General features: G+C 35.3%; 1 protein-coding gene across 1 annotated transcript; it reads right to left on the bottom strand.

Annotated features, from left to right (window-relative positions):
* Positions 1-803: 803 nt before the first annotated feature.
* Positions 804-24,061, bottom strand: LOC132543759 (phospholipase DDHD2-like). Its single transcript, XM_060207283.1, has 21 exons — positions 23,920-24,061; positions 22,022-22,309; positions 21,248-21,760; positions 20,555-20,733; positions 20,040-20,183; positions 15,932-15,952; positions 13,443-13,506; positions 13,060-13,149; positions 12,488-12,629; positions 11,581-11,683; positions 9,402-9,507; positions 8,394-8,521; positions 7,885-8,016; positions 7,660-7,755; positions 7,417-7,526; positions 6,376-6,592; positions 6,069-6,080; positions 5,374-5,467; positions 4,270-4,476; positions 3,062-3,200; positions 804-2,863 (listed from the first exon to the last, which is right to left on the bottom strand). The coding sequence occupies exons 1-21, from the start codon at positions 24,059-24,061 to the stop codon at positions 2,539-2,541; spliced, it is 3,252 nt and encodes a 1,083-aa protein (XP_060063266.1). The 3' UTR covers positions 804-2,538.
* Positions 24,062-24,115: the final 54 nt, after the last annotated feature.

Raw genomic sequence — 24,115 nt, 5'->3', positions numbered from 1 at the left:
AAGTTAAAAAATTACTTATGGTCACTTTCTTCTGTGGATGATGAAAGTTTATGTCAAATGTTTGATAGTTTAATGATTTGAGGGCACATGAATTAATGGACACAGAGCTAGATGTAAATCAATGAAAATAAATTACCCACAAAAATAAATGAGTTTACAGTATTGTAAATGGCTAAACTAATAATGTAAACGTCACAAATGTTTTACACCATGCATCACAAACATTGAAATGATCTTGAATGTCATGAAAAAAGCTTCAGTACCAAGTGGAACAAACATTACAAAGACATTGAATATCATATCAAAGCATCACAATGACTTAATTCAGTCCCAATGATTTTTAGAGGCTAAATTTTATATGTTTATTTAGAACAGGTCTTGTGTTTAGTTATTGATTTAAGTATCCTGGCATATTTCACTGATGGGATATAAATAAGATCACAGTCCTGAAATATTTAACGGCACACCAAGGAAAAAGATGGTAATCCAATGTGTACGTACTCACAAATCAACATCAACAGGTGATGAAAATTCACTGCCAACATTTCACATCCCTCTGCTGCTTTTTATTGCAAACAGATACTACACACAAAGGTACAGTTGTCATAATAAAATATTGCACAAAACATCAGTTGTGAAGTTTACAGGTGATAAAAGTTTAAAGTTTCTATGATTTGTGAAGTTTACAGGTGATAAAGGTTTAAAGTTTCTATGACTTGTGAAGTTTACAGGTGATAAAAGTTTAAAGTTTAAAAGTTTACAGGTGATAAAAGAAAGTTTCTATGATGTGAAGTTTACAGGTGATAAAGGTTTAAAGTTTCTATGACTTGTGAAGTTTACAGGTGATAAAGGTTTAAAGTTTCTATGATTTGTGGAGTTAACAGGTGATAAAGGTTTAAAGTTTCTATGAATTGTGAAGTTTACAGGTGATAAAGGTTTAAAGTTTCTATGATTTGTGAAGTTTACAGGTGATAAAGGTTTAAAGTTTCTATGACTTGTGAAGTTTACAGGTGATAAAGGTTTAAAGTTTCTATGATTTGTGGAGGTAACAGGTGATAAAGGTTTAAAGTTTCTATGACTTGTGAAGTTTACAGGTGATAAAGGTTTAAAGTTTCTATGATTTGTGAAGTTTACAGGTGATAAAGGTTTAAAGTTTCTATGATTTGTGAAGTTTACAGGTGATAAAGGTTTAAAGTTTCTATGATTTGTGAAGTTTACAGGTGATAAAGGTTTAAAGTTTCTATGATTTGTGAAGTTTACAGGTGATAAAGGTTTAAAGTTTCTATGACTTGTGAAGGTAACAGGTGATAAAGGTTTAAAGTTTCTATGATTTGTGAAGTTTACAGGTGATAAAGGTTTAAAGTTTCTATGATTTCACCTGGCTGTCCTGGGTTTCATTCCCGGAATAGACATGAAAATGTATGGGTCATCTGCCCGGCCTAGTGGGTTTTCCCAGGGTACTGCAGTTTCCTCCAACAGTGAGATCCCTCACGTTTTCCCATTCAGGCCAACAAGAGAGATTAATATAAGCTGACAGCTTATTTCCAAATTGTTGTAAAACAAATGAAGTTTAAATTTTAAAAAAAGATACAAGTTCCTAATACAATAGGACAGAAAAATATGAATATTAAATTTACCAAGCAAAGAGTTATTGATTATCTAAATATGCACCGGAAAGGGGCAGATCATCTGTTGACAATGAGACTCATGTGTATACAGAAAACTTCATGATAAAGTCAACATGTCAAATGCTGTGTTGTATAAGGCATGAAAACATCAATAAACACAGCCAGGCAAATAATGTTTGTGTAGGGCCTGAAAACGTCATCTAAACACAAAATAGCTAATAACGTTTGTGTAGGGCCTGAAAGCGTTAACTAAACACAAAAATGGCAAATATGAAGTTGTTTTTTACATCATATGAATGTATGTAATATTTTTAAGGTATCCCTAAATCAGAATCTAATATAAAAAGAGTCTCTGACCCTCATCATAATTAGAACAGTCTTTTAATTCCAGATTCTGACAGATTCATAAAATTTGTGAATTGCATAGTGAAATCTTGACTAGTTTTTTTAAGTTTCAAATGCTGTATTTCATAGAAATAGCCTGTATTGAATTTAATATCTACAATCTTGTTTCGTGATACATGTACTGAACTAATTCCTTATGATCACTTGTTTGGTTTATACCATTTTACAGCTAGAAATGGCATTTCCCGAATGTTGGACAAAAAATTTCTTCATTAAAACAAGGACAATCGATTAACAGGTCATGACATACAATATTTAAATAAGTTAGGAAACAAAGAGAAACATCTGTTAAATAACACTGTGTAATGTACAAAATGTACCAGAAAACAATCTGAATCACCTGGTTAATGTATGGTACTAATTTTGGGAACATTTTTAATGATGCACTGTTCAGTCATTTATGTTACCAATTTTTGCATCACAAGAATGAAATACATGTACCATGGTAATATAATTCTTATTTTCACAAAATGTTGTTTATATTTAACTTCAATGGATAATGAATCTATTTCTGTCCTGTGCGAATGAAACCTTGGAGAGGTGGAGCTGTCCCCATAGGAGGACCCTGACTGACAGTAGGTCCTGATGGAGGTGACATTAATGGTACACTGGTCTGCTGGTTCATGAGAGGCACCTGAGAGGGAAACTGTGATGGAGGTACTCCCATTGAGGGTTGTGGCATCATTGGTACTTGTGATGTTCCCCTTGGTGGCCCCGTTGGCGGGGGAACAGTGTAGAGGCGTTTTCCACTTGAATCAGGCATCTCAGGCAGAATTCCCATTGGACCATATAACTCACGTATTACGAGCAACACTGTGTCCTCTGACTCCCTATTTATGAACAAGGTCAAAGGTCAGTTTTGATAAAATTCATTCATTCAGAAAATGGTGTATATCTTGGTATCAATTTATCTAAAGAAATGGAAACATGTCTATACAAAAATACAGATGTGTAAACAGACTAAAATAACACAAAGAAGTCTCAATTTTCTTGAGAGAACAGGGTGGAGACTTTGCAGTAATACTCACCAGTAACATCCGTGACTTGCGAGAGCAAAGAGATAGTCATTAAAGCTCTCTATTGGTCGCTCCTGTAGGACATAGTCAATGCGTCGTCCCTCATTCATCTGTCCCATGTAGATCTCCTCTTCATGGCCTGAGGCTATAGCTACAAAGGGAGTTACCACACTTTAAATCATAGTTATAGAATACAAGAGATCTCAGAAGGATCTTTGCACCCTCCATTGTTTGATCTTTGTTCTTTGAATGTTGGATCTTTTCCCTCTTTTTGCTTTTTACTTTTTGATTCAGTTTGAATAAAAAGTGAAAGGGCACAACTATATATCATAGGAATGTAGTATGCAAAGTTTGAGAAATATTGCTTCAGGACTTCAGATACACTTGACACAATATTTCAAACATAAAAGCAGCAAAAAGGGGTATAACTCTACCAAATATTGTTTAAATTTCATGAAAAGCAAAACAGCACAACCATATGTCATAGGGATATAGTGTGCCAAGTTTGAGAAATACTGCTTCAGTCCTTTATAAGATCTACTTGTCACAATATTCCATACAGAATATCTACAAAAAGGAGCATAACTCTACCAAACGTTGAGAATTCTTAATTGCCATGTTTAAGATGATCAGTTGGAAGCCATTTTGTTTTTTCTGATCAGTCCCAAAATCAAACGGGCACTAGGGACAAAGAGGAAATTTGTGATATATCCATTCAGTTCCTTTTTAAGAAAAAGTGATAACAAACTTTCATTCTAAAAATCCATGATGGCTGCCTGTTGGCCAGTTCTTTTTTTCTTATCCATCCCAAAATCAAATGAGCTCAACTAGGGAGCAAGGGAACCTACACATGAAATTTGAGAGAGATCCATCCAGTACTTTCTAAGAAATAGCGATAACATATATTGTTTACGGACAGATCACATATACAACCAGAAATCATCAGATAAAATGCCAAGGGAAGTAACTGGCTTTACATCTCAACAGGAAGTCATAGCATATGATACAAAGGGAGATAACAGGCTTTACATCACTTATACAACAGGAAGTTTTAAAATATAGACGCTAAGTGAGAAAATCGGAAATTGAAATTAAGATTTCGACTTATTTACATCTGAAGAACAAGTAGCTTAAACACTTTCGGGTAATTGTAATACTAAGCAATGTAACTGACATTTGTACACCTGCCTTTCAGCACAACAACTTATCTAGCTACTTACATAATTTATCATCCTCCTCCTGGGACAAATCATGCATGACAGAAGATATCTGACTGTCAACTTGCTGTTCCAGTGAATCTCCAAGTGTGGTCTCATTTGTTCGATGAGCCTTGGCAAAATCATTAATAGAGTTCCATGTACTTTTAAGAGAGTCCACAATCTTCTGTTTTATGTCAGCACCCACTCTTGTCAAGCTTTCCTTCAGTTCTGAAACATGTCAGGGTCACAAAGTGTGAAGGGTTCATGTTCTTAAGAGCAAGATCAGTTTCAGTGAAATAATTTCGATTCAGCAATATTGTACTTATATAACTAGACAGAAGTATTCTACTAAAACTGTTATCAAAATCTGACAGCATTAGTAATGTATGTTAATTTTTAGCCTCTCATACTTTATTTACATTGTATATTATTCAAGGTTTCACTTTATGAATACAGAAGCTTTCACTACACGTTTATATTTTTGTTAGTTAATTAATCAATCATATACAGATAAGATCATTCAGCATACCATCTCACAAAGGTAAACCCATATCCTAAGTATAAAGTTCCCATGATTACATATGTACCTGGTAGTAGTGTGGAAGATAAAAAGTTGCCAGAACACTAACATTCGTCACAGAGATAACATTTAGAAATAGGATAAATGAAGGAGACCAATAACATGTAACCAACCAACCAGCAGAAGATAGGACCTGCACAAGCTTCTTCTCTAATGAAGGTCAAAACTCAAAATATAGGTAAAAGTGACCTTCTTACAAAGGTGAACCCATATCCTAAGAATTAAGATCTTGTGATTTGTAGTGTAGAAGATAGGGCCTGGCTAAACATTTTCTGCAATGTAAATTAAAGGTCAAAATGTAGGCCTAAGTGACCTACTTTTGATAAGTGACATACTGTCTCACCAAGGTCAATCCATATCCCAAGAATAAAGTTCCTGTGAAAAGTAGTGTCACCTTGTCAACTACCATCCCAACAATATCGTACTGAGATAGTAAAGAGAAGTATTCTATTTTCTACTTGTAGCTGTTTCTTCAATAGGATGCTTCATTAACTGACTGAAGTCAATACCTAAATGACACAAGGTACCATAACATCCTTACTTACCAAGATGAAGGCGTTTACGGCCCTTGTGATGTGGGATGAGCACTGGTTTGATATTGATCGCTGATTGGGTCACTAAAGGCTCAAGTCTGTAGGCCTGAAATTAGGATAACAGTTCTCTTAGATAAGGCTCATACACAAAGCCTCTAAAACAAGGATTATATACAAAGTCTCTAAAACAAGGATTATATACAAAGTCTCTAAAACAAGGATTATATACAAAGTCTCTAAAACAAGGATTATATACAAAGTCTCTAAAACAAGGTTCATACATAAAGTATTTTAAATGAGACTTGTACACAAAATCTCTAAAATGAAGCTCATATACAAAGTCTCTCCATCAAGGCTCACACACGAAGTAATCACATGAAGCTCATATACAGGAACTTTTAAGTCGGCTTGTAAACAAAATTCTTCAAATAATGTAGGGTACTTTTATTCCTAGTTTCACACAGTGTTATCTTTCATTTCTTTCACCAAACATTTCATATATTGATAATTTCATAATTCTCATTTCCTTCTTTTAAATATCAGACTTTTTTAGACAGAAATTTTAAAATTACATAGTAGCTTCATCCAGTTAAGTATAATAATGATTGTTTTTTACATCAGTGAAATAATTTTAAACATTTAAACATTTAAACGTTACAAATAGTTGATCAAGATCAGGACACCAATCAAATGTAGATACCACTCACCACAGGATCAAACTGAAAAGAGACAAAAAGCTAATAAGAAATAGTTTAGAGCTTGAAATTTGTGTACAAACAATCTTTAACCAACAATGACATACTGTAGTGATGCATTCTTGTAAAAATCTCTGACAAAAACATCAATTTTTTCAATTTGCACTTACGCAAATAATAAATGAAATTCAACTTACAGGATGGAAAACATTGAATAATCTTGGACATGTTGGAAGTGTAAAATCTTCACCAACTTACAGGATGGAAAACATTGAATAATCTTGGACATGTTGGAAGTGTAAAATCTTCACCAACTTACAGGATGGAAAACATTGAATAATCTTGGACATGTTGGAAGTCTAAAATCTTCACCAACTTTGTCAAGACCTCGTGCTGAGAGAAAAATACCAATTGGAGACCCCATGGCGATGAAGGCGCTGGGTTTGAACTGGAGCTGTGGGTAGATCACACTTGGTCTCCCAGTACCTGACATACCCTGAATATACTCGACATTTATACTGGCAGATCGGGATACACTGCAAATTAGACAGGAGGTATTAATAATTAAGAAGGAAATTTTCTGTATGTGTCACCAAGTTGGAATTTTTAATATGCTAAACAGGCATATCTCCAATGGCAGCTACATTGTAAAAACTTGTACATAAATACAATTCTACGTAATTCTATACCCTTTGTGAACACTGCACAGATGATTGAAAAAACAATCTGATAACAATTAAAGAGTAATTGAAATTCCAAGGTTGGTTTTCAACATCTACTCAAAACAACTGAATCTAAGTATTCCAAATCTTGATATTTATCATGATTGAGTCTTTGCTTGTTGCAATAATTTAAATGCCCACAAAACTGACCTCTAGACTTCTTGTGAATGTTAGGTGGTCAGATGGCATGATGGCAACACTCTCGCCTTTCCCCAAGACAATACCATGATGAAACAAGAATAAGTTTGGCAGATTTCATGGGTTTTTTCCTTGGATACACTGGTTTCTCCCCACTGTAATAGCCTTTGCACAGATCCATCCAGTCGAAAAGAGTAATTTATTTTGAGCTATTTGAAAATGGTTACATTGGTTTATTTTGAGATACCTAACAAAGCTACCCTGTTTCATTTTGGGTTACCTGACCACTGTTACCTTAGTTTTATTTTGGGCTACCTGGCAATTGTTATCTAGGTTTATTTTGGGCTACCTGACCACTGTTACCTTAGTTTTATTTTGGGCTACCTGGCAACTGTTATCTAGGTTTATTTTGGGCTTCCTGGCAACTGTCACCTAGGTTCATTTTGGGCTACCTGGCAACTGTTACCTAAGTTTATTTTGAGTTACCAAACAACTCTTACCTTGGTTTATTTTGGGCTGCCTGCGACTTCATTTCTTCCTCCAGTTGTTCCCGAATTTTTCTTTCTATATCTTCCCTGGCTTTCCTCTCTGCCCGTTCTGAATTTCTTTTCTAAAACACAGGTAAAGTGTTCATATATCTAAATCTGTATAGGTCATCTTGATAAAGTAAATGCTGATTTGTTCTGGAAATTCAATACCAATCAATCAAACATAGTCTTCACAATCTAGGACTGAACCAATACCTTTCTATGTTGTTCATCCTTAATGAGTCCTTGGAGTTTTTTTCTCGGTCCCATGGGAAGTCCTAGATCCTTAAGGTCTCCTTCACTACACATGCTCTGTAAAACAACAAAATACATAGTCACCAATGTTATCACAGCCAATTAGAACCTAAGAAATGCTGTAGTTTATACCAAGAGAGGTAGTGTTTAAAAATGTATATATCTTCTATAAACTCTCTCTCTCACCAGTGATTCCATATCAATCTGTTCTTGATTGAACACCTCCAGCTTGTCCTGCAATCCGACCTTGGCTAGGAGTTCCTCCAATGTCATTTCTGATTCATCTTCCTCTGTACCATTCTGACTAGAAGTTGAGTGCTTCAAAGGCAAAGAAAAAGAAAATAAAAGATAAAATAAATGTTCATTTAGAGATAATAAGCACAGCATATTAAAAGAAAAACTAGTAAATATTTATAATGAAAATCAAATTTGGTCATTTGGTTATTTATTGAAGTCAGATAAATATGCAGACAGGCTGAAAGTAATATCTCATTTTCTCGTGTGAACACCTAATATGGTATATAAATCATACTTGAGAAATCTAATACCACAAATTTATGTATTTTCAGTAGTTTGACACATACACCTATAAATTGTTGGATTTACCCAGCCACAACAATCAAACAGGTATAAATCACCCATGAAAATAAGCAGTTCAACAGTATATTGATTTATCAGTAGTAGAATGGTCATACACTATCCTCTGTAAAGCTTGTTGACAGACTGGTGTCTGCCTGGGGAGGGGCACTGTCTGTTGGAGGTTGGAGATCCGGGGATGTTGGATCCTTCTGGTGCAATAGCAGGTCAAACAAAATCGTAGAACCTGTTTACAACAACAATAAATATTTCTTGTACCTTATAAATACTTAAAACTTTTATAACAATTTCTATGATTTCATATCTTGTGCTTATCCAGTCTGGTTAATCAAAGCTTAGTAAAAATCTTTAGGATTTCAAGGCTGTAGATTTCTTTAAACAAGTCAGATTGATATATGTTGTTATATTTTCCATTCTTTATACAATGGGAACAACCTGAATTTTTTCCTAGCCACTGCTTACACTAACTTTAAAGCCATCAGCACCAGTAGATCCTTATTTCTGATTCAATTACTCAGTGGCATGGCTGGGAATATGCACATTTTCTTGATGTTCTTTGTAATGAAGTATTGGAAATTATGAAATTTACCTGTATTTACATATCCAGTCACTGGTATTCACATAACAAGTAACCTGTAATTACATATCGAGTCACCTGTATTTACATACTCAGTAACTTGTATTTACTTACCCAGTAACCGGTACTTACATATAGTCACCTGTATTTACGTATCCAGTCACCTGTATTTACATACCCAGTCACCTGTATTTACATACCCAGTCACCTGTTTTTACATGCCCAGTAACCGGTACTTATATATCCTGTCACCAGTATTTGCATACCCAGTCACCTGTTTTTACATACCCAGTAACCTGTACTTATATATCCAGTCACCTGTATTTGCATACCCTGTCACCTGTATTTACATACCCAGTCACCTGTATTTACATACCCAGTCACCTGTTTTTACATACCCAGTAACCTGTACTTATATATCCAGTCACCTGTATTTGCATACCCAGTCACCTGTATTCGAGTTGTCAGTATTTTCGTGCACTGTAGTTATTTACATTTCCCAGTCAACTGTAGTAGGTTATTTACATACCTAAGCTGTGACCAGCTACTGCAACTGTTCCCTGGAAACGTGGATTCCTGCTGAGGAATAGATTATATAATCTGTTCATCTCCTCTCCAACAGTGTCTGCTATCATCTGTAAGAAAATATAAACACAAACTCTTCATCTCTACAGGAAATCAAACATTAACAAAATCATTTACCATTATGGATGATTTATCAGAATATTTCTTCCGTACCACAACATATTTGGATCTGAAAGGGATATGATGATATTGTGTCAGAGTACTACGGATGTGACATTTCTTTGGGTTACACATGAATACCTCACCAGGGGAAGAGGAGACAACAATCAACATACTAAAAACTATTACTTAACTAGAACACTGACAGATCAGCAAGGGTCCTACTATGTGGCTTGAAATCCCTCTCCCTCCTCTCCTCCTCCCACCCACCAACCATCCCTTAGACACACACTCCAAACCAACAGATTACTGGCAAGACCTGAAGTACACTCTGCCACAAAAGTGACTTTGACCTTAGGACTTGGTATATAAAAGACAATATCCAAAGCAAGCAATTTTGGTAAGGAAGCATTGTATAAAGTTTTACATTGGGCAAAGCAAACTCAATTTATCACACAGGAACTAATTTTAGCTTATAACTACAGTGAACTTTGACATTTGGACCTGAATGCCAATCTATCTCAAACAAGCAATTTTGGTTAAGAAGCATTGCATCAAGTTTGAATTAGATTGCCTACAGCAAACTCAAGTTATTCTACAAAATGGATATTCCATTACAGCAACAATAACCTCAACCTTTGATTTCTGGGTCTGAAAAGTAATCCTTTGCAAGCACTTTCAGTCAGAAAGCATTGTACGAATTTTGATTTTAATTGGCCCAAGGGAACCCAACTTATATCATGGAAACCAATTTTTTTACTTAGAGTAACTGTAATCTGGACCATTGATCCCAGCACCTGAGAAGCAAATCCAAGCAACCACTTTCAGTAAGGAAGTAATGTATGAAGTTTGGGTTATATTGGCCAAAGTAAAATCTAGTTTTCACATGGAAACTGATTTTCTATTTAGAGCAATAGTGACCTTGACCTTTAACCTTAGGACATGAAAAGATATATACCCCAAGCAAGGACTTCCTTCCAGGAGACTTAGTATACAGAATGTGTGCCATTGGCCCAACAGATTTGAAATATTGTACAGAAACTAAAGAGCGGACAAATGGCAGACAAACACAAACAAGCTGATTACTATAGGATCTCGATGCTGGGCCCTAATAAACTTTCACCACTGGTAACCATTGGTTTACATGAAGTACTAAAAGCATGACCTCAATTGTCATTCCTAATTACATATGTAGTCTGCCCTGATTAGGGCCTGCCTAAGGCAGAAGTATGTCTGCAACCAGTTCTAGAAGAATGTAGAAAAACTGTTTGGAAATCTGACTTTAGGAGTTGTTCTTCATCTTGTTTATTTGTTTATTATTTTTAAGAGGGCCCTGTATCCAAGTAGGAATCTTTCTGAAACCTGGTGGATGAACCACAACACATATATATGAGGATGTTGGTTCTAGGAAAATTTCTCTACCTGGAGATTTTCTTTTAACAAAATCCCTTAGTTCTTACTAAACATGTTCTTTTTTTACCATTAAAAAACAACCATGACCATTGTTACCTGCATTGTGAGTGATGGTAAAGTATTACCACATAAATGAGTTACCTGATAAGAGTAGGGGAAAACATTGAGAATACAAAAACTTTTACCTGACAGTAGGTCAGACTTTACCTGACAATAAGTCTTTGTCTGACAGTAGGATGGTTTTTATCTGACAGGATGTAGGTCAAATTTTACTGGTAGTATGTCAGACTTTACCTAACAATTGGTCAGACTTTATCTGACTCTAGGCCAGACTTTATCTGACAGTAGGTCAGTTTTTACCTGACAGGAAGTTGGTCATATTTTACTGGCAGTAGGTTGGACTTCACCTGACAATATGTCAGACTTTATCTGACAGTAGGTCAGTTTTCACCTGACAGGAGGTACTTCAGACTTTACTGGCAGTAGGGTGGACTTTTTCTGACAATAGGTCAGACTTTTTTTGACAGTAGGTCAATTTTTACCTGACAGGATGTATGTCAGATTTTACTGACAGTAGGCTGGACTTTACCTGACAGTAGGTTGAACTTTACCTGACAATAGGTTGGACTTGTGTAGAACAATATATCCATAAGTGTATCGTTGACAAAGTTCCTTAGTTTTCCTGTACTGGGTAATGTTATCTTCTTTAGCATCCTGTTGGACAGAAAATGTTAAAATGAAGTGAATTCCTATTACACACAACCGAGTTAAATGACAGAAAATTACAGATCTATCTGTACTGAAACCTTTACACAATAAACAGCTAATGAGATACCAAAACAACTTCAATCTTTCTACAGTTACAGAAAATTACAGATCTATCTGTACTGAAACCTTTACACAATAAACAGCTAATGAGATACCAAAACAACTTCAACCTGTCTACAATTACAGAAAATTACAGATCTATCTGTACTGAAACCTTTACACAATAAACAGCTAATGAGATACCAAAACAACTTCAATCTTTCTACAATTACAGAAAATTACAGATCTATCTGTACTGAAACCTTACCACAATAAACAGCTGAGGTACAAATACTTCTTTATTCCATCTAACATTTATGTAGTTTGATTAAGAAATGTTTAAATATGAAGAATTTATTTAGTATTACAGGTTCAACAGACAACCAATAATAAGCTTCAGTATAAATGTAATGCTTCCTTTCATTGTGTATCATTTTTGAGGTTAAGCCTGACTCTTGACAACAAGTTTTGGGATAAAAATGGACTGATTCTTGTCTTCCTATGACATATCCTAAAAGTGTATGTTGTCAACATGAGAATTTATGTTAAAAAAATTCAGGTGTGTCCAGAAAACTACATTTTTTAAAACTTTTGATGATTTCCATCACTTAGAGACAAAATGTGTCCCAAAGACAAATCATGAGTCCAGGAACAATGTATCCTGTAAATAATTCGGAAACGTGGTGTCTCCATGGTAAATGATTTACTTACTTGTCGAGACCTGTGGCATCTCCATGTAAGGCTGAATGCCAATGGACAGGTAAAAACTCTACTCGACCAATACGATTAGAGTCTACATAACTCTTAAAATGAGATTGCTGCAGACCGAGGGATATTGACCGGAAGTCATCCACTGCAAAACAATACACAATGTAGACATGTCAATACCTCATATACATGTCAGACTTTTTGGGATTTCAAACAAGAATCGACGGAAACATAAAATACAGATGGATCATTAAGTCACAAGTGGCACTGACCGTGACTTAAGTATAAAACAACCGCTACACATTGTGTAGAAAAACATAGCGTATCATCATGCACGTTGAAAATGTTTCAGGAACGAGCAATCAAGATGACGATTTTAATACAGTTAATATTTACCATGACTGTTTAACAACAAGAAATTTTAAAGTCAAAGCTCATTTACCTTTTTGACAAATGATTTGTTTCAATGAAAATAAGGATGCAATATCGATCAAACACATCCCTGAAATTTGATTTATTTCTTCATTAAAGAGTTGTGCCCTTTGTGTTTATATCACTAGAGAATCTGTACTCACCACACTCAACTATGTTCCTAAATTTGACATCACAGAAAGATCCGATGCCATGAACCATGAATACTAGATGATCAACTTGAGCAGACTCTCCTGTGACAAAAATGAGTGTATACATATATACTCAAATTCTAAAAATGACAACATGATATTAACAGGATTGTTATATTAAGCATCATGAAATTAAAAGGAATGTGACATTAAGTAACATGAAATAAACAAAAATGTGGCGTTTTGCAATATCATGTTATCAGAAATGTGATGTTAAGCAATGTGATATTAACAGAATTGTAAAGTATGTAATGATATATTAAGTGGGATCCTGTCCATACAACAAAATTCTATCACTAACACATGGAGCTGATGGCCACAGAGTTACCCCTTACCTTCTTGTATACTCTCAAAGTCTTCTACTCCTCTTTTGACTACTCTTGGCCTCATCCCCTCTTCCTTCAAAAACATAAGATAAGACACTGTTTTACAATGGTGAAGACTGTCCAGTTACATGTACACGATATTTGACAGGTCAATCAATTACACACGCTCTCAAAATGTCTTTAAATGCAACGGACATGAATCAGGGATAATGAAAAATATCTAACCCACAATATAGGCTATGATGATAAGAAGTCCTGGGTATGATTTCTGGTTGATACATTGAAATATAATGACATCTGTTACACAAATCAACAAAGTATGGAAACTGAAAAAACTGCTCAAGTTACACGCCTATTACAAAACCAAGGTAAGTGCATTCAGTTGAAATATGTACAAGCTGAATATCTCTGCTACAAAGCAATGGTAGACAACACAGACAAGATAGCAGCTAAAAAGCAAATTGTAAAAAACAAATATGCTTCAAGACATTAACAACTTTAAAATACAATACACTGCTGTATTTAGCAAAACAATAAAAATGTTGAAGGGTCATGCAGTAACAAGGCAGTGTAGAATCATGTTTGCAAAGAGTAAAAGGGATTTATTAGAACCTATATCTGAAGTAGTGATTTTAATCTTCCTGCTGTACCACAGGATTAATGTCCTCAACTTGTGTATGTCTGCAGATTTTCACACATGCAGTATTGAGACATGTTTTTACTACAGTTTCTGATTACATGTTCACAGAGAAATGTGTAAGAAACATGCATAATAATATGTGTGAGAAACAGAATCAATCACTTCTGAGTGCATGATGGATATAAAAAAATCTCAGTTAATGCTCTGGGCATGATATCACAATAACATGGCGAATGACCTTTTCCAACTCAGCATCAATACCATTTCCCTCAGACAGATTTTCAAATGTATTTCATTACATTAATATTCATGACAACCAAACAGTTTTGAAATTTCTTCAGATCACTTCCACATTCAGGTATTTTATTTTGAAACATAAGTCTGAAGAATCTTTTTGTTTTCATTGTTTTAAAAATGGTGCTGTAAAAACTCTTACTACCGATGAAGGGAAGGTGTGAACGACACACTTACTATAGTATTGAACAAAGTATTGATACTATTGTATTGAAGTATTCAAATAATCGAGTCAAGTATACAACGACCTCTGTGATTGGTCGGGGGCGGAGTTTAGACAACCTGAATAGTTGATCTGACACCCAATTTGTTCCGGTAGGCGGAGTTAATGTACACTATCAGTTACATAACAAGTACTAAGTAATCGCTGGAAAAATGTCCGACGACGGCAACAGTACGCGAAATTTTCTTCGACGAAATTATGTCCGATACGAACGATATGGGGAATCCTGTTTTTGTACAAGGCGATGTGGTTGTGATGGATAATTGTGGATTCCATCACCATAGACAGGGAGAGCGCATTTTAAGAAATATGCTGAAAGAATATGGCGTGTCCCTGGTTTTTCAGCCGCCTTATTCCCCGGAATACAACGTAACTGAATATGTATTCAATGTCATGAGACAGAGGCTTCGGGCAAATATACCCGACTTGTGTCAGAATTTCTGGAACTTGCAGTAGTAAATGCTCTAGATATTCCGCCCAACCAACTTCAAAGTTTTTTCACATGTTGCGGATATGTATAATTTTCGATGGAAAGATAAAAAATAAAATAAAAAATATATGGGACCACAGAATTCCTTTATTTTTTAATGCAGTATGAATTATCGGCATATATCAGGAGGTCCCAGGTAATTCGTAATTCTTTGTTACATATAATAGAGCTTGGGCTTAAACCGAAATATTTTGAGCCAACCCTCCCCCCCCCTTTCAAAAAAATAAATAAATAAATAAAACTAGTACAGAATGACTATGTGACTACATTCACTGTTAAGATGTTATGAATTCTCCGGTCCCAGTGATCTAACCTGTTGATATATATTTTGTACGTAAATTAGTTTAGTACTGAGTAACTTTCGTTTTCTCGTTGTACCATCGATGAACGAAACAAATGGGACAACCCAATTAGGTCTGATCTGAAGCCACCTGTGACTTGGACTCTTCCAATTAACCTCTCGCGACAGTCGAGTGTTTGTAAAATGCCGATGTCTGCACAGTATTTTTTCACCTGGCTCCACCCACAATCGATCTAGACTTGGCTCTGCCAATCAGAGAGCTTGTTGCATAAATTTAAGGAATTCGATTGGTGAAGTACTTCAATACAATACTATCAATACTTTGTTCAGTACTACAGTACTTGAAACGTTCACACCTTCCCTTCATCGGTAGTAAATCAATCAAGCCGAATATATGAATTACGAAAATGACAGATCTATAGGTGTAAGAAACAGAAAGTAAAACCACACAGCACAGATTTCTGTCTTTATATCAGATGTAGTCTCCAGAGACAAAGTCAGTGAAGTGTAACCATGCCTAGCAGCACTAAAGCAAGACACCAGAACTCACCATGAGAGGAGGAGGAGGACCCTTCAACAAAGAAAATGGGAAATCATTAGCAATTCTTGTCAAATCTTAAAAATTGGAAATTATCTGAAATGCTTGTCAAATAAGGCATTGTTATAAAAATGACCATTCAGAAACGTTTGATTTATTTAATGTCTTTCCACTTCTAAACCCTCCATTTGTGAAGATCTTCAATTGATTTCATTGCCAGGGATCTTCCTGTGATTGATTTCTATTCCAGTGAGATGTGAAACTTTGTCAGAGATCTTTCACTTTTTCAGATTTGAAATGCCAGCAAGTATATTAAGTGCTAAATTGGTGAACTTCATGGGGTGGATTTTACTTCAAGATGAACTTAATTCATCAACACAAGAACATGACTATAAAATATATCATATCAACACTTCCTTAAAATTTTACATACTGTATAATCTGACAGTGGAACAAATGACATATCACACTACACTTTGATACTGTGTTTGATGAACTCGAACTGACTAAGATTACCCCTCCTTCTCTCTGTTCCTTTGGTTTACCCCTCCACACCTCCCTCTCCCCCTGTTCCTTTTTTTTCCCCCTCCATACCTCCTTCTCCCCCTGTTCCTTCTGTTTCCCCCTCCACACGTCCTTCTCCCCCTGTTCCTTCTGTTTCCCCCTCCACACCTCCCTCTCCCCCTGTTCCTTCTGTTTCCCCCTCCACACGTCCTTCTCCCCCTGTTCCTTCTGTTTCCCTCTCCATACATCCCTCTCCCCCTGTTCCTTCTGTTTCCCCCTCCACACGTCCTTCTCCCCCTGTTCCTTCTGTTTCCTCCTCCACACCTCCCCTTCTGTCATGTTAGCTGTGCTCTTCATGCATGCTGTAACTACAGTAGCTCATCTAGGTGCAGTTCTTAACATACAATGAAACATTCTAAATGTTTAACAGTACAAAGGGTTTGTGTATGGCAGGGTCTAGCCATGCAGATTATACTGTGATGTATTTTGTACAAGCTCAAGCATCTACTAAAGGAATTTGTCTTACTATAACTAATGAAACTGAGCTTGGACATATCTATGACCTTGACTTTGAGGAATATTTATTTTCTAAACTTTATCTATTCTACAAAAGCTTATATTAATCACTCTTGCTGGCCTGGATGAATGGGGGTAAGGGGTCTTATTGTGGGAGGAAACCAGAGTTCTCAGGAAAACCCACATCAGGCAGGTCACCCGATACTTATTTCACACCTATACCAGGAGATAAACCCTGGACGGCTATGTAAAAGGCGAGTGTGTTACTGTCACGCCACCTGGCCACCTTTCTGCCTTGAGGGAAATCTTAGACCTTGACTTTTGAGGACTATTTTTGACCATGACCTTTGAGAATACCTTTGACCTACCTGGATACAGATCTAAGTGTTACAAAATTTACATCATATAGTCAATAAAATAATGAAATACACAACCATGAAGTTCCATAACAAAACCCATTAATAACTTACATCAGTGTTAGTACTATTGTGCATGAAAAATCTACAGATGATGGTCAACTGAATGTGACAGTTTGGGAATGTCCACTCTAAATCATCCACTGACCACAAGGTGACTGTTACTACATAGAACATTGACATGCAGGAGGCCCTAACTTACTTCATGATTTTGTAATACATACAACAAGCACTACAAATAATTTGGCAAAAACACAAGTTTATTGGTAACATAACAAAAACCACAAAACTGCAGTTGATTCCTGTCTTTAACAAATCATGAGGAACACAGAATCTTATTTCCTATTTACTGGTATTTATTTTATTTATGAATTCATTTTTTTTTTTGGGAAAATAGCAAATTTTCTGTGCACTGCTGTATACACCTTAATACCATGAAACAAATGTCTTTTATACTGACATACTTGATAAGATCAGTTATGTGCTTTTCTTAAGGTGTCCTACATTTGGTTTTTTGGTGTGACTTTAAATAATAATATTGAAGCTTAATCCTGATATCAGATGGTCATCAGAAGAGGTAAAATATCAAGAAATAATGTTTCCTGTATCAACATAAGTGGTTTATATCTAGGGAGAATTAAACCCATACCTGGCCTCCCATACCATATGTGAGCATCTGAATAGAAATAGTCAGGAATTCAAACATTTTTCATTGTTTTCTTTTTTTGATCAATTATTGATTGACACTTTTATTCTAATTGTTAAAATTAGTTGGTAATGTCATTAAAAGCTATCCTACATCGAAAAATTTCTATATTTTACTCAAAAAATGAAAAATGAAAAAAATTCTGAAAAGCAAAAGTAGCAAACATGGATCACGTAATGCCTGCTAAATTGGTAGTGGAATTCAGAATGAAAGCATGTTGTATGTATCTACTGAAGCGTGTTTCCACAATAGAACATAAGCCAGCATGTATCTGTAAACCCAAGCAGAGCTGATTATGGTGTAAGGACCATTGTAGCCGTGATCTTAACCTTCAGTGTATGTTCTTGTCTGAAACTTGCTTTCTTATCCAGATCGAGACGAACAAGGTGAGCTATTAACACAGCTATATAATGAAACTTAAGAATATCTATATGTGTACAATGTATATCCAGATGTCATTATCTCGTTTGCTGGGTGTTTTCATCCAATAGGTCAGTACTTTTCTTAAGTAACTACCTAAAAGCTGTTCACAATGAGGAATAGATTTGTGTGAATTTCCTTGCTCAAGGGTGAATTATTAACACTTCTGCAGTAGAATTCACCTTTTTTTCCCCGAAATTCACACTGTCCTTTAAATGAATTCTCAGACCAAAATAACCAGCTGCATTGAACTTTAGAGTCAAGTAATTATGTTTATTTTGAGGTATATGCCTATTTGGGATATTATCACTGTTTTACCAGTAAAATCAGTACATTTGAGGTAAAAATGATCAATCATTCTAGTTTTATTACATATATCTTCATTCTACTGCCCTCATAACCAAATCTAACAGTGGCTTTTTACAATAACAGATTTTTAAATCTTTCTCAAATAATCAAATAATTGTCAAATAATAGTTGTATTCTGAATAGATTTGTATTTGAATCAGATAAATGATTTTGACAGCAACACTTATACCATATACTGTAGACCTAGCTTGGGGCCTAATGTAAACAGGTTTTAAAATCACAATGATGAAGATATATGGACAATTTTAATAGTTATAACCCAATGTTATTCTCAATCAAACCATGCACATGCATTGCTCATCCCAAAGCCTACCACATATTGTTATGCTGTTACAATTAGCTTAAATGAGCTGTAAGGCTTAACAGACCAGTGAAAACAAAGGTTGTTGTATGAGAGTGTGTGCATTTACATAATTTAACATTGTTTTGTGGGAGTGTGCAGTTTTAAATATCTAACCTGTTTTCCTGAAAAAGTGTGTTCTCACTTACATCTTTATTAAACTAGTCCAAATGAACAGGGATATGTCTGTACAGTATATATATGTGGTATGTATGATAGAATACATTAGATTTGAAAATGTTGATAAAATAAGAGAGTCGTGATCAGGTTTTAGCATTCAGTATTGTTTTCTTACAATGGTAAATCCTTGTTATACTATTCCATGAAAATAAACACTTAAGTTCTGGTCATATGTTATCTATCATGTATGTAGTGTTACCAGGAATATTCTATCACATGAAGTTTTGATCATGTTTTATCTATCATGTATGTAGTGTTACCAGGAATATATTATCACATGAAGTTTTGATCATGTTTTATCTATCATGTATGTAGTCTTACCAGGATTATATTATCACATGTAGTGTTGATCATGTGTTTACCTTGTTATATACTATTACAAATTGATCTTCACTTGCATCCAATGAGAGAAAAAAAATGACACAACCAGTCAAAGTCTATCATCCAACACTTAATTCTTAATTGGTTACAACATGTAGAAAGATCTGACTGGCTTTGGCTCATCAACAGGATCTAAATTGAGAATTAGCACAGCAAACCTTAACCCAAAATAACTGGAGTCCATTGTATTTTCTGTATTTTAATAGGATCAGTTTACTGTGAAGATCCATCAAGAGAACAAAATAGATTTCGAGGAGACATGGATTGGGAATGCTACAGTCTACCTACCTGTACAGTACCCCACTCATCTGGCTGAGAGGAAGGTTGGAAATAGACCATCGCATTCTCGTTGTGCATCACAACAGTCTCCCCTCCAGGAAACTCTAGGCGTTTGTGCCAGGCATTGTTGGTTACAGCATTCTGGTACTCACTCTACAACAACAAAAAAGCCACATCAAATCAAAATATGATATTTGCATCATCTGCACAATTGTTATACAATCAACATATGGAAACTGCAATTCGTGCCATATTCTCAGCACGAAGAGTGACCCAAATATAACCTTTCAAATCTGCAGTCTGTTTTCACTGTCACAGAAATATATCTCAGGAATTCAAGTAACAAATGAATATTTTTTTCCCTGAATTAGCTTTAGTTAATTACTGTAAATTGTGAAATGAAATTGTACACTTTAGAATTGAAATGAAAATTTGGAACAAGACTATGAACTAGAAAATTATCAATAAAGTTGGTTGCTAAGATTTTGATAAAAATCATTTTTCACACTATAAATTTAAATTACTTCAAGTCTCTGAGCAATCTGCTCCTCATATGGGACATATCGATTGTCACCCTCTCGTTTGTAAAACCAGGTACTTCTGACAACAGGAGATGGGTCTTCCTGCCAGTACACAGACTTTCGTGTGCGACTGGACATGAATACGTCATAACGTCCACCGTCAGTGGGTACCACTTCAGCACCTACAAAATAAAAGTATACCAAACTAAACAGTTGTTGCTGATAATAAATACACATAAAATTCTAATCCAGAAACAATAAATGAGAGCAAACCCTAATTACTATCATGCTTTTAGAACAAAATATGAGGTTTCTAAATCTCATTTCCTTTGCCTTGATTAGTTGGTCCCTTCTCAATCCAGTTTGTGATCAAATGAATAGATTTCCGATGATTAGAATTCATCTATAGAAGTTATTTATGTCTGATTCTGTATAAAATCTTCATGATTATTGTAAAATGCTTAATCTTTTTGGAGGATTTATTTTCATTTCATGGGTATTCTAAATCCATGAATTTATATGTTTAGGAATTAATAAATGATAAAAGTTGACTTGGATTATAGGACTAGCAGATTTCAAGAGCTAGAGATAACCATAAAATCAAGTGCCAACAAAAATGTATATTTTTGGAAAACAATGAAATTTTAATGTCACAAAAATTCCTGGTACATAATTTTACAGTAACCAAACACTAACCACTTCTGAAAGCCTCTTCTATAGCCAAACTGTCCTTCAGTGAGAATGGGTACCAGATCAATTTACTTTCCACTCTTTTAGAAAAACACCAGTGAGCCCGAACAGGTTGGTAAAAACCTCCTTGGTTGGTTCCTGATAAATTAGATTTGTCCATATCAAAGCTGGCTTGTGACCTCTGTGTAAATGATGTCTGTGAGACTGTGGGGTTCACTTGTGCCACAGGGGGGCCTCCATAGGGGGATGAAGATGGTGTCATGGATACAGATGACTGGACAGAAGGAGGAACTGGGGGCAAACCTCCCATTGAAGTCATATATTGAGGTTGTCCTGGTGACATCATACTACTTGGAGGCCCGGGAGGCATCATACTTGGTGACATTCCCATGGCATATGGATTTGGTGCCCCTTGGTCTCCAGCGTATGTCCCAGCAGGCATTTGAGCATATGTTGCTAATTTCTTACCTTGCTGTTTACGGAATTGGTTACCAGCAGGAGGGGGTGCTGGCGAACTTCCTGTCAAAATAAATTATTACTCGGTAAATACTCAATACCTGGTTCAAGATATCATAAATGCAAGTGCAATTTTAAAAATCTCCAAGAAACAAGCACAAAATAAAATTTGAATGAGTATGTGTTTAATGGTTCTTAAATGATTCTCTCAAGAAACAAAAAAGAAAATACTGACAGGTTCTTAATTCAAGCTCGAATCTATGAAACAAGGGCACCGCATGAATAGAAAGACAACAGAATATTACAATAAACTATACTTAATACCAAACATTGGTTGAGTGACTGGAGCTCCATTGAACTGCTGTCCTGGTTTTGATGTTGGAGTCTGTAGATTGGGCTGTACTACAGCCTGTGTAGCTGTTGTTGTTGCAGGAGACCCAAACAAACTGGCTGGTATGGGACTAGGGTGAGGATTGTGTCCCACTTGTGAAAATGGATCAGCTGCACCTCCACCTGACTTTTGGAAGAGGTTAAATGTTGAAGGCTGTGAGGGAGCATTTGGCCCTGGTGGTGGGGACTGCCCAACAAAACTGTCTGCTTCTCCTTCCTCATCTGCAAGCAGATATAAACAAAGGTTTAATAAGCATGTTTTGATGGCTTTTAACTTCTAAACAGAAATATTTCAGTGAAAGTCAATATTTCTTCCAGTTCTTATTCTTCTGATTATGGTTCAATTGATTCAGGAGTACATCCACATTAGGCAACCATGGGTACAGTTGTACAAGGATAAGGTGTTTTTATTTAACTCCTTAACTGTGTCAAAAATATTTCCACAAATTCTGAAGAATTCACAAAATACCATACAAAAGTATACAGAAAATAATAATAAAAAAAAACAAGTCAAAATTCAGCAATACACGAAGGAAAATATACACAGGCTCATATTTTACAAACAGTAAATTCACTATAAACAGGAAAAAAAACAAATGTGAAAATTTAAAACAAATCCATCACAGTAATGACATCATTAAATTTTGAAACATTCATTTTATGACCTGTGAATTCAAAGCAAATATTCAGGTATGATGAATGTCTGTCTAAATACCCAAGTATGTGTTACTGAATGATGTGAGCTATCAAGCCACAGGAATAACAAGTTTTATCTGTGATGTTAAAATCATTATGCTTCAAAATTAGCAGAAACTTTTAAATTAGTGTTTTTCATACATAATTCATTTACATTTTTGAAACTAAATGATTATTATTTCTGATGAAAATTCCCATTGTTTTTATGACCAACTAAGCAAAGATAGAAGTTGGAACCTATGCTCGACCACCCCATTAGCGAATCAAATATTTACAATGTTGTTGTGTTGTCATCCTACTTAATAATATTCAAACGTCTCCAACACAAAAACCATAAAAGACTATTTTCTATATGGAAATCATGAATCAGCATTCGATGGGGGAAAAATGGACCAATATTTTGGTTTGTAATATATTTTGTAAAATACATCAAATACAAATATAATGCAATACTTTTCCTTTGAATAAGATATTTTACTATGATTATTTTAGAGTGGGCAAAAAATTGAAGTATGTCAACTTTTTAGGAATCAATGTTTATTTTGACAGTTATCGTGCACAGTAGTGTCAATACATCCAACAATGAGCATGCATTATGAGAGGAAAAATTGGTCGTTTTACGGAATAACAACAGAAAATATCGTAAGTGGTCGGGCACTGTTCCCTCTCAAGCACTTGTCAGAGTATGCTAGCTACAGTTTTGTTTTTTGGTTGTAATCATTTTTATCACACATCTAAAAAATTATTGGAAATAATTTTGATTATATATACAGCCATAAAATTTGGTTGATGTTATCTTTATATTTTACCTCGTAAATAAAGTGTAATTCAACATGTAAATTCAGGTGAACTAACGCGAACCCAAGTTCGTGTGTTTTAGCAAATGTAAATACAAAATGTATCATCCTTGCAAAAATGTAGTTTTCCTACCACAAAATTAAATTCGTCAAGATGCAGTATACGATACATTAAAACGAGTGTGAAAGGATTCTTTATTATAATGGGTGATTAACTTAATATGATAAAAACACATAAACTTCACAATAAATGTTCACGTGTTTACAAACACTCTGAACAGCTGCGGAAATGACATTTAGCCGGCATCGTTATCGACTCTAGTTAGAATGTAAATTTACCGGATCCTAAAAGTGATGGTTCACTCTGAATAACAGGCATAAGCACATTCGGATGGTCAGGTGGATTGAGAGTTAGGCCTCCGCCGGCAGGCATTAACAAAAGCGGCGGAGGGGTTGAGTCTTTGGCGTTCCTGTCTGCCATTTCCAATGCAACACGTCATGTAGAACTCTTTTGTCAAAAAAGAACGAAAACGCA

The sequence above is a fragment of the Ylistrum balloti genome, unplaced genomic scaffold (assembly GCF_031769215.1).
Source record: "Ylistrum balloti isolate Yb309-2 unplaced genomic scaffold, AGI_CSIRO_Ybal_v1 Utg369584, whole genome shotgun sequence".
In the NCBI taxonomy this organism is placed as follows: Eukaryota; Metazoa; Mollusca; class Bivalvia; order Pectinida; family Pectinidae; genus Ylistrum; species Ylistrum balloti.
Note: the sequence above shows the minus strand (reverse complement) of the source record. Positions and strands in the feature narration are given on the sequence as shown.

Coding starts and splice junctions, on each gene's coding strand:
- LOC132543759 (XM_060207283.1), bottom strand. CDS start 24,061: ATGGCAGACAGGAACGCCAAAGACTCAACCCCTCCGCCGCTTTTGTTA. Junction 22,310..23,919: donor ACCATCACTTTTAGGATCCG/GTAAATTTACAT, acceptor ATCTGCTTGCAG/ATGAGGAAGGAGAAGCAGAC. Junction 20,734..21,247: donor AGAAGAGGCTTTCAGAAGTG/GTTAGTGTTTGG, acceptor TTTATTTTGTAG/GTGCTGAAGTGGTACCCACT.